The following is a 16,836-nucleotide window of genomic DNA, read 5'->3' on the forward strand; positions in this document are numbered from 1 at the left end:
GGCAGAGAGAGATAGCGAACAACCGAAAGAGACGGCGAGATGGAGGCGCAGAGTGAGAGAGAGAGGGAGAGTGTAAGAAGGTGTATTTTCAGAGACTGCACGCAGAGACATTCACACGTCCCAGCATTCCACACCACAGATCATCTTATCGTTCACTGGACAAACACACACATCCACACGTGCACCCATATGCACAAAGACACACACATGCACATGCACACAGACACATGCTCGCCAGCACACACGTGCAAATACAGGGTTGCAAAACCCAATCATATTTAAATGTTTCATGAGGAAGTGTTCCATTTTTTGCTTATTTATAAGCAGACATGCATGAGCAGACATGCCAACTTGCTAATACAAATAAAAAAATGAGGATTTTAACATAATTTAGCTGAACAAAAAAAATAAGTGTTGAATAACAATCTGTTCCATATGATCCCCTAAAAGCCTCATTCAACATGCAGGCTAAAATGAAAACATGCATTCTGATCCCCACCCACACAGCGCAGAAATGTGAAGTAAAGGCTCAGCATCTGGTAAGGGTTTCCCCTCTATGCTGGTAGATGTAATGGAAGACTCATCCGTACAGGGGTGAGATCTGACTGAATGCCAAATGATCAATTGGGAACATGCTAGAAGATCAAGAACAGCATTTGTTTTTTTTGTCCACCTACATTTAAATATTGGCATACTTTTGCAATTCAGAACATGCCCCAAATTAACTTCCCATGGAGAAGGCAAAATAATCTATTTAAAACAGTCTGCATTTTTGTAACCACACACAAACGTACACACCCACACACACAACAATTATGTTGGAGAGGTTTTAAACCCAACATGGCATTTGTAGAGCAACATGTTTACCATAGCTAGTGTACTATTTATGCACACACTTTCTCTGCCTAAAGATGCAGCCAATACTACCATGAGCCGAACACAATACAGTACACTTGTCTAAGTTGGTACTAGAATAACATAATGTAACACTCACTCACACACACACACACACACACACACACACACACACACACACACACACACACACTCTGGGGGCTGGAAGAAACTGGATGAAAAACCGACATACACACACACACACACACACACACACACACACACACACACAACTGGCAGGTTTGGGCTGTAAACACAAGCTTTTTGATAACGCAAGAAACATGAAAGGACAGACAAGGAGGAAGAGGGAGTTATGAAAGGGAGTATGTTAGGGCTCTCCCTGGGTATTCGTGGAGAATCATCAATTAGTGTGCACAGAGCCAGGGAACCTTTGCTTCAAGGTCTCTGCCAGCCAGGCACTTTCCAAGAGGCTTCCAAGCATGACTCCCCCCCCCCCACACACACACACACACATCCACACGCACACTATGAACTAACAAGCAGCGAAGATGGGACATGACGTCCACACATAGTCAATTAATACCATCATTACATACAGAGTCCAGCCAACAGCACACCCTGACTCACTCACCTTACACATGTCGAATATTCACCCACACTCACACCGACCCACTCACACAGACACACCAAACCAACCTCAACACACTCACACACACACACACACACACCAAACCCACTTCAACATAGACACACACAAACATACAAAAGACAAACATGAAATCTATTGCTTCTCATGTGATACGTCCTCAACATTGATTGTTAACAGACATGCACTGTTGCGTAGGCATTGCTGTAGTCCAAGTCAAAAGCAACAAATCACAGAGCCGAACCATATTCAGGCTCACACCGGGCCGACGGAAAAAATCTCCAGATCGGCTAAAGCAAAATACAAATACACTCGTCGTTGTTGAATAAATTGAGCAGATTGTGGTGGCAGGTTTCCATGACAACGTAGAGATGGTCATGTGAAAACGAGGGTCAACACACAAACACACACACACATACACACACACACACACACACATATGACCCCAGCCACAAATATGCGGCGGAAAACTCGTTTTTTAAATGTTATTGATGTGGCTGTACAGCGAGCATGCTGCATTACAGAGGACTCAGACACATATGTATCGAAGCAGGTAGAGGTTAGGCTGAGAAGCCTACAGGTAGGCTACAGAGATGGGGGATCGTACCCAGTCACTGGGAGTGGAAAACCCAGTCCAGTCCAACACTCCCCCCTCTCCCCCCCAGTCTGGAGGATGTAATTGGATCAGATTTGACTCCATGGTGTGATCAAGGTGTACAACTTCTCCCGAGTTGGAGGAGCGTTCACTGCTTTACCGATAATCATTTTAGGAGCACAAAGGAGCGTTCAGATGGCGGGTGATTACCTGCCAGCGTAGCTAGGCAGCACAGACAAACTTAGCAACAGCAGCTAAAATTAAACAGCATTTGGCTAGCGTCACTGTTCCACCTGGCAACTACAACACACAAAAACACTCACACACCTACGCAGAAGAACACGGACCACGTTCACAACAATGGCTGGCAGGACACAATCTGACAGTATTCGCCAGGCAGTTAGTGGCAGGAGACAAATTCAAAAAGGGTGTGGAGTGAAATGCGATGCAGCCTGGCACCACTCAAGGTCGCCGAGAGAAAGGGCTTTTTAACCAGCTCGTTTCACATTCACAGGGAAACAAATACGATCAGGGAGAAAGAGTGGATGCATCTTTCTACTTCAGATGGATTGGAAACCACAATGCAAACGTGTTCAGCTCATAAACAGGATTTCAAAAGGGAAGACATTTTTAACCTTTTGGGAGTCAAACACACATTCCCTGGTTGAGACTTACTCTGCTCAAATGTTAAGAGTTCAGCCTTTGATTTCCATAAGTTGCAGCATATGGCCCCAGTCATAGTCTGCAGCATTAAAAAAGCAGGGAGCGAAGGCTGCTCACGTAAAGGGTTCTTGAGCCAAGCTTGGGCAAGCCAACCACGTAAAACCTGACCTGACCTCGAACGCATGGATCACAAACACAAGAGGCATGAAACTATGTAAATAAACATGCAAAAGAATAACTGCATTCTATATATATAAATGCAAAGAGCATCTCTATACATACATACATACATACATACACAGTCGTGAACCAAGCAAGGCAAAGGTAGCAGCGCGTTCTCAGACAGACACGTAAAAACCTTCACAGGCCGAATGGCACGCAGTGTGTACATCTTTAAGGCTCGGGTTAACCGTCTCTGGAGTCCATCTGTTGAATTACCCCGCCAAGGCAATGCACGCTTCCTCTGCAAGGTGCCCAATCACACACACACACCTGTATCAGCTTCATTCTGGTGGGCTGGGTCAGGGGGTTGTTACTTAGGGGTCCTTTCAGCGTCCGACTCTGCAGACGTCCATTTTAAATGTCTCTCTCTGTCGCTCATCTCTTCTCCAATGCAAAGGTTGTACTGAATTATTAAAGCCTTTACGTAGAGCTTTGTGGTTAAAAGAAAAGCAACGTGATGGAATAGCTATGATAAAAGCCCACAGCAGTTGTGAACAGAATGCTTAGCTGGAAGGAAGTGACCGTAAATTGTTTCAATGGATCCCAATTGTACAGATATGGCTGTAGAAGGATTAAATATCTCAGCATGGTATGCATGAGGATTCTACCTTCTCTGTGTTTTAGGGCAGTTTTAATAGTGTGACAACCACAGGTTAAAGAAGTAACAAGTGGGTAGTCTATCACCGGATGTTACGTCAGTAGGCAGCAGCATCCACGCGTTGCTCCATCAAAAGTGCAGCCCTCACATGTACAGAATATCAGCGTAGCATTCGTGATGCGACCCACTGGTTCACACAGAAACGCCAGTTGATTTTCAGTTTTCGGTGCCACTATTGCATCTATGGCGGGGAAAAAAAAGTATGCCTCTACAAATAAGTTGAAGAGCGAGTGTGTCGTGGTAGCTCCGCCTTATCCCCTCTGACGGATCAACCACCGCTGTTTGATGATCCACCGTTTAAAAACAACTTCAAAATAAAAACTAACATTCATCCTATATAATAATAATAATAATTCTCCATATCAAATTATACTTCTACTTGCGGCAATTTAATCTATTTGACTTAATTAGCTGTGGCTTAATTATCTAGAGGTACAATTGGTGGCTGAATCCAGCCGGGAAGAGGAGCGATCAGAGGCACCCCTGCCCTCATCTCTCTACTATCAAGATTGATCAGAGGGAGGTCTGCCTTCCCCTAACCAGAACCAGAAAATGAATATTTAGCTAAATATAAATCTATAGAGATGAATTCTGCAGTGGCTTGAGATAGGTAATTCAATATAAGTAACTCCCTAACGTGTGTGTGTTTATGTGTGTGTGTGTGTGTGTGTGTGTGTGTGTGTGTGTGTGTGTGTGTGTGTGTGTGTGTGTGTGTGTGTATCAGACTGAGAGACAGGCTGTCCTTTTTGCTAGATAGAAGTGGTCTAGACTCGAGCTGTTTTCATTAGAGTTTAGAATACGCTCTTCTTATTCCCATCAGGAGAAGCTTCGAAGAGTCACAATTGACACACTCACACACGTATACGCTTAAACACACACACACATATACACATGCACACACAGACACAAACACACATGCAAACTCTAAACAGTCTTTGTGCCACAACTCCAAATTCTCTCTCACACACATGCATGCACGCAAACACACACACAAATACACGGAGGCACACACGCACACCCACACTCCTAACAGTCTTTGTGCCTCAACTCTAAATTCTCTCTCTCCCACACACATGCACGCACGCACACAGAAACATGTACACGCACACACACACACAAACTCTGCTGCAGGTTGGCACTCATCCTCGGCCGTCTCACGCCTTCGCTCCACCGCCACAATGCTGTCACATGTCAGCGTGTCACATGGTCTCCCAGACAGACAAGGCCACATTATCAACGACTGGCTGGAGCTCGTGTCACTGTTCTTCCTCTGTGTGTGTGTGTGTGTGTGTGTGTGTGTGAAAGAGAGAGGGAGAAAGAGAGAGAGAGAGAGTTGAGTGGAGGCACAAATACTGTGTGCATGGATTGTGTGTGTGTGTGTGTGTGAGGGAGGGAGAGAGAGACTGAGAGTTCAGGTTAAGGCTGAGACAGTGGCAGACAAGCCCTGTCCTCCCTCTCTCCGTCTCACATACGATGAGCCAGCCTCTCGCCCCGGGAGGTGAGAAACCGCTAATTGGCAAAGGGTGAGACACACACGCACACACACACACACACATTGCGTTTTCTTTCCACAGTATTGGTCAATTGAAGTCTCACACAATCATACATCCTATCCAACACACACACAAGAAGAAAAAACACAGAGGTAAGACACCGGTTCGGAAAAGTAATAGAAAATCTGGAGGGAAAACGAGCGTGTGTGTGTCTTTGTCTGCGTGTGTGTGTGTGCGTCTGTCTGTGTGTTGTGTCTGTGTGCGCACGCACGTGTATATGTCTGGGTTTGTTTGTGTGTGTGTGTCTGCGTGTGTGCTTGTGTGTGTGTGTCAGGTTGTGAATGATTGTGTGTGTGTGCGCCGTGTCTGGCAGAGTGGTGTAAAGTGTGCAGCGGCTGTACAGCGAGCGAGTCAGGAGAGCCGGGGAGCGGCTAGGCATCAGACTAGAACACATTACTGGGGCTAATAATACCCCCGTCTGGCTCGCCCACTTCCGTCTCAACCTTCCGCTTTATTATTTCATGATTCGCCTTATTTATCATTCATCTGTGTGTCCCGCGGCTCGCCCCCTGGCGTACGTCTCGACCGATCGAGAACACCCCGGCAACTCCGGCTCGCTTTAATTAAGGGTCAGGTCAAGCGCCACGTGGTGCGATAGTCCTTTTAATGTCATTCTACAGTTAGTGGCCGTTAATATGGACGCTCACACCGACAACGGTGGAGTGGTGTGGGTCAACACATGAAGGGCAGCGTTGTCCAGGTAGAAGGAGAAAAAAGCAGGGAGAGGATCGGACGAGGTGGGAATCAGTTGGGTTACCTTGTGTTGTGTTACCCCCTGCTCTTTTCGTTTCTGTTTCAAGCAGGTAGACAAAGGGCATAGAGGGAAAATTGTCTGGGATTCAGAATGAGATGGTTTAATGAATGGTGAATTTTGCTCAACTCATCCTGAACCTATACCCTGCCAAACCCTCCAGACGGAGACAGATATACTGTTCAGAAGTCTGGCATCCTTCGCATGGTGGCTTCAGGTTACGGAAAGCAGCGGCACCAAAAAAGCACACCTTGCCAAAACACAACTCAACTCAGCACAAAGGACTGGAAAAGGCTGGGGAGAGGCTAAGACAGCAACTTGTCAAAAGTAGACAACTTTCTACCAACGACACCGGTGTATGGCTGCAGCTAAGACAACAGCGCACACTCCACTCATCAGTAATGGGAATTCAGTGAAAATGGGACGAAAGGGACAAATTGCAAAATAATATTCATAAAAATGACTTGCAGAGGAGTGAGTAGAGACAAGCAAGGAAGGGTGAGATATGAGGGGCACACAGGCACATAGTGGGGGAGAGAAGGCGCGGAAGAGATAGACTGGGGGGAGGCTGAGAGAGGACGCTAGGGACACAATGCGAGTGTGTCTCAGTGGTAAGTGCTGTCCCACTTGGTTGGCTCTCCCAGCGAAACATTCAGTACAGACAGAGCCAGGGCACAACGGGCCAAGGAGGGGCGGCCAACTGACTAGCAGCCCCGAGCAGGCCAACTCAGGACAAGAAACAGACGTACTATGTGGTTCAATTGTGTCAGAACAGAAAGAGTTTGAATTGGACCACACATCCTCCGATCTACTGCAACAATGAACAGGGTTTGATTATTACATGTAAGGGAAACTGGTGGGGGACGAGGGAAACAAAGCACGGGAATTATTACTTTAAGAATCTAGAGACAGTGTTAACATATATATAATAATAAAAAGGACATGGATCATTTGGGAATCAAAAGAGAGAAACAATTAACATCTAACCCAAAATTATAAAAATTATAAAAAATTATAAAATTATAACAGGCTTGGCCTACACTTAACTATACAATACAAATTATAGCTACTCATGTGACTATATTGCTATAAAAGAAATCTGTAGCCAGAGAAAATGATGTTTCTTATAGGGCAACGTTATGTTATAATGAAATGTCATACAAGCCATAAACAACCTCAAATGGCAATTCTAAATGCCAAATGATGTACAGTCAGGCAAAATACTTTCAACAGCACATAAAGTATGAAGATATGAGGTTGTAGTGGGTTAACCATTTTTCAAATTACTTAGGGTACAAAGCACTTGCAACAAAAAAAAGTTCATCTTGCCAAAACACATGAATGGTGGGGCAGAGGGAATAGTGGAAGTAGTCAATTGTGGTTGCCTGTGTTTAATGTTTGAAGTGATTCTGAAAATGTACTTGATAAACTGCCAGATCTTTGAGTATTTCCTTCAGGCACTTCTTGAACAGTACCCTCAAGTATCTTTAATATTAAATAATTTTATGAAAAAAACATTCTTTAAATAACCAGCTGGTTACATTGATCAAAAAAGTTGTGTTGTCCATTAATAACTTAATATTTCACTTTAACGGCCCTTTAAACATACTACTCTACTTATTATGCAACTCATTTAGGCTATATAGTTCTAGAGCACACCCTGAGTTATGAGTACCATAACTAAATTCAGCGTCAAGCACTTTTACCGTAATAAGTGTGCTATAGACGCACGGCTGTGAAACGTCAAGGCTATCTTGACGGAATCTTGACAAATTGGCGTCTGACATCGCCACAGTAAAATGACTGACAGCCTTAAGTATCAAATTTCCCAATTCGTCTTCCAGCTTATGTGTTTCGTTCAAAATAACAGCAGGGGTGGATACATATGTTAACAAAAAACTACTGCCATGTAATTAATATACGCTCAGGAGATGCTGCGTCCCATGAAATGACTTATTCCCCCCGTGATGAATAGCTGGTACATGTTACGAAGGATGACAGAAACAGTGATTTATCCCTGGATGATGAACGCCTCGGCTAGCCGGGGTGCTAATAATAGCAGCGCTAGCTTAGCTGTCTGGCGCAGCATGGAAAGCGCTCCCAACTCCCCAACTTTCGCTGCTTGGTCCGAAGTGGGACCGGGCACCGGGCAGCTTTGCTAACCTTTAGCCATAATAGCTAGCATGGGCAGCATAGTTCTCCCATGCTCATTGCATTATAATGCAGAATATGTTGCCAACGCATATAAATAAGAAAACGCCATCTTCTTACCAGTATGCGCACAACCACTCATTAGCGGTGTCACTGTGTCTGCTTCTAGTCTGTGCCGTTGTGTTGTTAGACGTCAAGTCGAAATGCAGTACAGTGGTTTCCAGTCTAGGCAGCACAATGTGAAACCCTTAAACCCCACCACAAACACCCATACTGTACATTCTCCTGCCTGCTTTCACGTCGCCGTTCACAAAGCTTTAGCGACATCTTCAGAAGATTCTCTGTAAGGTTTTAAATGTTATTGATGAAGTTACAACCCATGCACCAGATATTGTATCTAACGCACATATTACTGTAAAAAGTTATTTAAACAGTTATTGTAGAGGGGACGCATATTTTTATTTTAAATGCGCTTTTTATCCGCTTTAAAATGTGTGATTATAAATAATTTTAACGTTAATAAAAAAAACAAATCAGATCATGGCTTTACAATATGGAGTAACAAAATAAAATATTATTGCACCTTGGGCTATCACACCAAAACTGTTTAGGGATACATACACCAAGTGTGGCTGAATAATCAATAAGCAAAACCCTACCACAATCATACATTCGGAAACCACCAGTTTCTGGTTACTACACAAAGCATTTGAGAAAATGAATAAAAACGAATGGAAAATGCTGTGGTGCGTTCACAGGAGCTAAATTAATGGTAACAATCCAATACATGGTTTGTAAGAGTTATATTGAAGGTCATAACATCGATATGGGTCATGAGTGAAATGAGATCGATGCATTTATATAAAAACTTGTTTCTTTAAACACATTTTTCACATTGTCCACAGAGCCAGTCTCCCTTACATCACAAATACATAGAATGATGTACAGGAACCAAAAACGATATTCATATTATCATTTTATTTACAGAGCAAAATATTTATGACAGATTTAATTTTAAAATAATGTGCAAATATCAGTTTAGTGACAATGACCATAAAAACACATTGATAATATCAGGTGACAATCTATGGCCTTCACACACACTTATCGTTCCAATGTATAAATATTATAAATCCATGCGCAGACCATGCTGGTAAGCTGTGTGATCCTGCAACCCAACATCTTCTTGAAATAGTGTTGTTTTTCCCACCCGGATCCGGCTCCCATACCAACTACCTGGGAAGCCAGCAGCCTGCAGCAAGTCTGGGCATTCAGCCCCAAGCCTGCAGCGGAAATAGAGATCTGATTCCCCCTGACTGAAACCGCGATTGTTCATCAACACTGTTTTTCCATGGTAACCACACAGCGCTGGCCTGGCGAACCGCTGAACAAAGAACCCACCGAGGGAAGCCATTTTAGCATGTAATAACAATTATTAAGCATCCCCAGTGCTGCCTGGAGCTGGCCTGGCCATAACTCAATTAAGGGCATCTGGACCAGCTGATGGGAGCTTAGGGGGCTGCCTGGGGGTTAAAAAAGGAGGCACTGACTGATACAGTCGCACAGGTAGGCACCGCTTGTATGTGGCACAATTGCCATAGAAACGAGGCGGGCACGGAAGGCACAGGAGAGTTGTGTGGAGTTAGTGTGTTGAATGTCAATAGTGCACGGATCAGCCGAAAATAATACTGACTCACAGAAAGGGGGATAAAACGACGTTGCCTTTTCAATCCCATCTTTTGAGGTTCAGCTAGGGTTATGTGTTAATGTGTTAAAAAATAGCTGGTGCATAGGAGATTTGCTCAAAACATTTCTATGGCATAGAAAGAAACCGCTTGCTTTTCCCAAATAACCAAAATCCTGGTTTGCAAACAAACAACAATGGCATTCTTGTGGGCCTAAATCAAGGTAATCACCCCCCCCCCCCCCCCCCCCCCCCTCCATCTCCTAACGGGTGCTTTGCTGTTGTCTAACAGGGGGCCATGGCAACACCAAGCTGCTTTGTGACTCAGGACCGAGGCAAATGCCAAACCCAGAGTCAAGTGACAAAAATCATTAGCCCTCTAAAATGCCAGAGCAGCGCAGACTAATTGTGAGCCAGTCAGACCAAATCATTCAGCTTCGAGCACAAATGGACGCAATCATTGTTCACGGGCCAGTTGAGGACACCTGCGTCCAGGCCAGAGTGGATGGGGAGAGGCAGACAGGGCGGGGCCAAAGGTTGGCAGTACACACAGTCTGGGTCAGACCCGGCTAATCAGCTCTAGCGCCGCATTGTTCAGATGTTGAGTCTTCGTTAAGACGAGGAGGAGGGAGGATGAAGTCCAGAGGGCCTTCCTCTCCACCAGACCCAGGACTGCGTTCTGTTCTTCCCTGCCCCTTCATCACCATCACCGAACCCCCCCCCCCCCGTACAGAGGAGGACAGCCAGCCAGCGGGTGGAGGAAGTTGGTGGGCTGGATTGTTTTTAAGGCAGGCCCTCACCGGTGAGCTGGATGACTAAGCCTCCACTTGTTTCTGATTGGACGAGCAGCAGTCCAGCGTGAGGGCCCGCTGCGCTCGGCTTGAACTGGACGGGCAGTCTCAGATAGTGCTGAGATCTGTGGAGCGAGGCCAGAAAAACAAAACGTTGGCACATTGATGGTGAAACATGAACGCATCCCTCTCCGACACCACAGGTGCATAGAGTCGGGATCCAGATTTTTTTTTCAAACACGCCATCAAACCTCATAACCACAAAAAATAGTAGTTGGTCTACAAACAGAAAATTTGGCCCTATTTAGTTATGTGTCTGACTTTGATGCGGCGCAGACAGGTTACCCTGCTCATAAACTACCAAGGCAGAAGTGGCTGATTATATAATTGTGCCGCAATGCAGAAAATACTGCTGAATTATCTGTGTGTTTGTAGACAAACTACAATCTGGTGGTGTTGTTTCTGGCACTCATTTGCAATGTTTTCCAATCATTGAAAAAGATTTTCAATAAACGGAAAGCAATTGCTAACCCAACTAATTCCTCTTCTGGACGTAGTGAAGAATTTGGAATTTAACAAATAGTCCCAATTTGGCTAAGATGGCCATTGTCAATTTGGAGATGTCGCAACTTATCCTTTAATACTAAATTATGATTGACAGTGTGCACAAAAGAAAAGCTAAACTTGAACCCTAACCCATATTCATCAGAACCAAATGACTATGGCTTGCACAGTATGGACTCAAAAACATGCCATGCTCACAACATCCTCGACTACCGTTACATGCGCCATTGATCAACACACAAACACAGGTCCTGGTTCTGACAGCAGCCGCACATAGAAACATTAAACAATGAGTTGTCATCGCCCGTCGGGCTTCAAGAGGTTCTGAACTGCGGCCGGCAAAGCTAACATCCCATTCCACGGTTACATGTTTTGTTTAGTGTTTAACAAGCTCTATGAAGGCATTCGATTGATTCGCCCCACCCGTTCCCCTCCGAACACTCCCTTTTGCCCTGGATTGTATATTCAGTTTCCATTTGCCACATGTTGGCCCTGCTGAACTCGAGTCACTAGAACACCACACAGCTGATACCTGTGGCTCACAGGCAGCCCTTCCCCGGAGGCATCATTTAGATGGAGCTGATGGCGCCAGTCGTCCCAACTGGCATTGAGCCACGGGACTGTGTGAATACAGAGAAGCCTCATCCTCAGGCCTCACTGTGTATACAGAGAAGCCTCATCCTGCCTCATCCTCATTGTGTATACAGAGAAGCCTCAACCTCACTGTGTATACAGAGGAGCCTCATCCTGCCTCATCCTGAGCCTCACTGTGTGTATACAGAGGAGCCTCATCCTGCTTCATCCTGAGCCTCACTGTGTATACAGAGGAGCCTCATCCTGCCTCATCCTGAGCCTCACTGTGTATATACAGAGGAGCCTCATCCTGCTTCATCCTGAGCCTCACTGTGTGTATACAGAGGAGCCTCATCCTCAGGCCTCACTGTGTGTATACAGGGGGGGCTCATCCTGCCTCATCCTGAGCCTCACTGTGTGTATAGAGGAGCCTCAGGCCTCACTGTGTGTATACAGAGGAGCCTCATCCTCAGGCCTCACTGTGTGTATAGAGGAGCCTCAATTATGTCTCAATGGTGCAGCAAGAGGAATAGACAAAAGACTCCTTTGAGGGAATTGTACACTTTTATATCCTTGAGCATAAAAGTCAGAATAATTTAACATTAATGAACACACAATTAACATTAATAATTTACATTAATCCCACCAAATAATTTCCAGTTGTATATATTTCATGTCCCATAATTAGGCTTTCAGGGGCATGAATGAATAGTACAGATAAATTTCATGCCTAGGAGGCAGAGAGCGATTAAAGATAAGGGTCAGGGTAACAGGGACTGCACTTACCTCAGAGAATATTTGGAGTGCTTGATATGGAAGGGCTCCCTAGGGTTTACAAAGTTCAGCTGCAAGTCAATTAGAAAAGCCAAACATCAAATCCATGCAAAGCCCCTTAACAACTACTAAGGATTATTATGTTATGACCGTTACCAACCAAACAGTTATACACACACACGGATACACATTTAATCATGCAAACTGCAGTAAAAGCACTAAATATTTAACAGAACCCAAGAACGCGTTTTTTTCAGAAATCAGTGGTTAAACCTCTGCTTTGTGACATCCTCCTTTGCCTCTTTAACAGATTGGAGATCATTAAAAAGAGATCAGAGGGCCTTCTGCAAGAGCAAGGATCTGGGGACCACCTCATCAAGTGTGCTTTGATTACTAGTCAAGGTTATAATGGTGACAATCGAGTGCTCACATTAAGCGCTCTGCTCTGCTACTGCAGACAATTTATGTCCTGTGGGATGGAGCCGGCTGGGGGGCTTTTTAAAACACCGTATTTCACTTCCAGCTGCACTAAGAAATTAAAAGCAAAAGATGGAGAGAGCGAGAGAGAAACCAAAAAGGCGTGCGTGTTGCCCTCTGAAGCGGTAGCGCGTGCACGGCCGCGGCTCACCTCATGCGTGTCAGAGGAGTTGTTCCGGATGTTGACCTTCAGGGTGCTGGACTGCCCCAGCCGCGTGGCCGGGAACGTGTACAGGTCCTGGGGGGAGTACACCCCCCTCCGCACTGCCTCCTCGGGCCTGGCCAATCACAGGTCACGCTCGTTAACGCAGGTGGCCTCAAACCTGCAGTTTCTGTTTTTTTTTAACGCACTTGCATGTTTTCTTGTCAACAATACAATTTATTAAACTTGGAATACATGCACTAAAAACATGTTTTACTAATTCATATACTTGTTGAACTATGTTGTTTTGGTTTTTAAGATTGTACATAACACATATTACATAGCAAACAGAAGTCCCTTTCATTTGACCAAAACATACAACATCGCACCTTTTCTCTTATAAAAGCAGAAAGCCTGGTCATATAAATGTAACAAAAAAAAGCATGAATTTTTCCATTCTTCCCACGGCCTTGAGGAAGAGCTCTATTCTTCCTCAAGGCGGGTATTGATTCTGAGGTCTTACACGGTCCTAACCGGAGCAGCCTCCGTCCTCTTCCTGGTCTGGATGGAGGACTCCGTCTTCACCAGAGAACAGTCTCCTTCCTGGGGCGCTTTGACAGGCCCACACTTCACTCCCTGCACACGCACAAAAGCAACAGCGTGAACACTTTCCTCTCACCGAACCTCACGCAATTTGTAACGCGAACAGCGTTACAATCCTTGGAGTGAGTCTAGTTAAAACTCTGCCGCGGCTGACATGTGCAAACTGCTTCTCCCGATGGACTCCAGGCCAACTCAACATGAACCTGGCAGGCCTAGAAACGTAGTCAGACTTCATCCGGTTGCCCATGTATATAACAGGAAATGTCCAAATGTATTCCCCTGAGGACAACCAGGGGGTCAGAGCAAGCTCCATGTACATGGAATAAATCAACCACCATCCACCCCGGGCACTTAACCCATCACAATGCCGGAAATCATTTCATATTTTAACTGCCATGTGGGCTCTTAAGTTAACCGTTCTTTCACAACAATGCAACAAGCCTTAGAGCTCCCACCTCAGCAGGAAAACGCGTTCCCCTTTACCATGCAAGAACCTGCCTTCCCCCATGTGTTAAATTGGCCCTCTAGCAGACAAACTGATGTACAAGGTGCTACCGCATGTGGGGAAGTTATTCCCTACTACGGAGGTGAACGGTAACCAGCACGTCCTCATTTATTTTGTTGAAATGCATGTTGGGAAATTGGCCATTATTAACTTTAATGCATGATTTTGGTCTTCTATGCATGCAGAGTTTCCCCGCACACAGACACACACTTTTGTAAATTTCTGCATTCCCAAACACACCTGAGTCCGAGACGAGGCATGCAAAAATATGAAGCCACATTTGTTCACACTGTGCTTTGTTCCCTTTAAAACAAAGTATGACACATTTCTTTTTTCGAGTCAAGCTACAAATATGAACCAAAGTTGGCAGTCATTTAAATGAGTTATCAACATCTGCCTCACCGTCCCACAGAGCTGGAAGCGGACCCGGGTCTTCTGCTGGGGGTCCGACAAAGGGTGGCACTCCAGGTCCCAGAACTGGGCGTAGTCCCCTCGGTCCCGGGGCAAGAAGGTGATGGGCACCTGAAGGGCAGACACACCCACACAAGCGTCATGCTCCTTTCTTTCTACAATAAACGCATATAACTAAATACAAACCATTTAATTGACACTGTATTCTGGATTGTCTTACATTCATTTAAAATCAAAATATAAATATATCTTAAAAGATATGTTAACTAATAATTCAGAAGCAAAAATGGTTAACAAACATAAATAATGCAAATCCCTTCAGAATTGTATATAGATCAGACACAATGAAAAATCTGTGGCAGAATGTGATAAAGTGAAGGCCTGTTGTAGCGGAGCCTCTGAACCTGGTTCTGTTTAGTAAGTGTCCTGATTTGCTGTGTGTCATCACCTGCATCTTCTGCCGGGCTCCCAGGGTACCAGACACCCTAGAGCATCTGAAGGCTGTGTAGGTAGCCCGGTACACATCCCCACTGCTGTCCACTCCCTGAGGGAAGAGGACGAGAGGCAGGGCGAGAGACAGCAACGGAGAGAGGGAGAGAGAAAGCTAGACATGAGCGTGGAACCATTTGGCATTGGAACCATTGAGAGGCTAAACACATCACAGCAGAGGAGACCAGAATGAGAATGAAGAGCAGAAAATGAACAAACAAGATTAAGTAATCTTTTTTCAAAGTATGTAGATAAAGAGGATAAGCGAACCTTGACGTATGGAGGCGCGAAGGAGGACAGGTACCACCTCACTTCCTCTTCCCCGTTATCCACTTCCAGGATGGATTCTACAGGAAATGAATGCCAAGTTAATGCATTCACACATACACTTAAACCCACAATGAATATGTTAAGTCTGACGGCAGACAAGCCAACTCCATTATTTTACTTTGTATTTGTCTCGGCCAATCATGTTGCTGGAGGGGGAGCTGTAAGCGAGTAATTGGCGAAAACAAACCTGGCCAGCAGTAGTAAACAGCAAAGAAAGTTTAAAATCAACACCTAGAAGACTGTAGAAACACACCTATTAAAATACCCTTCTGAACGCTTCATCCACTCCAACATTCCTTTTTTTTTTTATATCTTAGAAACTAAACCGTAAACAAGTCGTAACTGTTTGTTTTCCGCCCCAGGCTCTGTGCCAGCTCACTCCTGCCATCACATAGGACTGCTGGGTCCGAGGTTAATGCTATACTGATTCCTTTGGCATTTCAAGTTATTTAAATTTGTGGCATAAAACTCATTCATTATGACTACACTGTAATTCGTGATACATTTTCTAATTTTATCTCACCAAAGTCAGCTGCAAAATGCAGACAAAAATTGAACAAAATGTCAATCAACATATTCTAGCCCATCCCATGAGACAATAGAGGAAGCCAGCTGGTGACCCGTCCAGACCTGAGCTCTCCCCTGAGGGGGTGGCGGGGAAGACCACCGTCTTGCTGCCCAGCTCCAACAGGGCCTGGGGGCTCTGCGGGAGGTCCGCGGGCTGGGAGGCCTGGCTGTGAGGCCGGACCAGGGACGGCAGGGGGGTGGTCGCCTGGGGAGACAGGGCCGACAGGCTCCTCTCTGCTGGGGCCGGGGACACGTCCAGGTCCAGGTCCCGGCGGATCTGCACCTTGATGAACTGATGGGGAGCGGACAATGCGTTGAACGTCAGGTCACAGCATTCCCCGGGGCGTTGTGAGGTGAGCGTGCAGAGAATTTGGTCTAGTATTAATTATCACACTGCTTGAATGCTCTGTTCTGACTGGGCCATCATGGCATTCAGCCGTCTGAGTTTTCTGAATAACAACTTCCAGCTTCCAACAGACCGATCTCGCGGAATCAATACAACCATTTTAATCATCGTTTTCTGAGCTTATTTTGTGTCAAATGCTCGATTTCTTTAGTAAGTAGCCATGTATTAAGTGGGATAATGACCGGCCCGCTGTATGGGATCCCTTACCCAAAAACGCTCTGGAAGAGTTTGGCTGCTGAATGTGTTGTACCTTCTGAGCACCGTCACACTGGATGTAGATCTGTCCACTCCACGGCAGCATGGAGGTCTTGGAGGCCAGGGATGGGTTGGGGCTGATCAGAATCTGCAGGTGGGACCTGGAGGGGATAGATCATCGCAACACAAACACTGAGCTGGGTCTAGAGCGAGGCAACTTATTCAATGAGA

At 45.4% G+C, this 16,836-nt stretch overlaps 2 protein-coding genes across 4 annotated transcripts in view; both read right to left on the reverse strand.

The window, feature by feature from the left end:
• Positions 1–8,318, reverse strand: part of LOC307089659 (low-density lipoprotein receptor class A domain-containing protein 4-like) — a 141,343-nt gene extending 133,025 nt beyond the window's left edge. The window contains exon 1 of one of the 2 annotated variants that reach the window (XM_079756046.1): positions 8,215–8,318. The gene's annotated coding sequence lies outside the window, so the exon portion shown is untranslated. The remainder of the gene's footprint in view (positions 1–8,214) is intronic. The other variant, XM_079756047.1, reaches the window with a different exon arrangement.
• A 758-nt stretch (positions 8,319–9,076) lies between these two features.
• Positions 9,077–16,836, reverse strand: part of cep192 (centrosomal protein 192) — a 31,422-nt gene continuing 23,662 nt past the window's right edge. For both annotated transcript variants that reach the window (XM_079752216.1, XM_079752215.1), the window contains exons 43-51: positions 16,661–16,766; positions 16,068–16,296; positions 15,378–15,454; positions 15,067–15,162; positions 14,610–14,729; positions 13,623–13,735; positions 13,109–13,235; positions 12,493–12,551; positions 9,077–10,694 (exon numbers count right to left, since the gene is read on the reverse strand). In XM_079752216.1, coding sequence (XP_079608342.1) covers positions 10,562–10,694; positions 12,493–12,551; positions 13,109–13,235; positions 13,623–13,735; positions 14,610–14,729; positions 15,067–15,162; positions 15,378–15,454; positions 16,068–16,296; positions 16,661–16,766 — 1,060 coding nt within the window. In that variant the 3' untranslated portion in view covers positions 9,077–10,561. The remainder of the gene's footprint in view (positions 10,695–12,492; positions 12,552–13,108; positions 13,236–13,622; positions 13,736–14,609; positions 14,730–15,066; positions 15,163–15,377; positions 15,455–16,067; positions 16,297–16,660; positions 16,767–16,836) is intronic.

Source organism: Pollachius pollachius, assembly GCF_949987615.1.
Source record: "Pollachius pollachius genome assembly, chromosome: 1".
Taxonomy (NCBI): domain Eukaryota; kingdom Metazoa; phylum Chordata; class Actinopteri; order Gadiformes; family Gadidae; genus Pollachius; species Pollachius pollachius.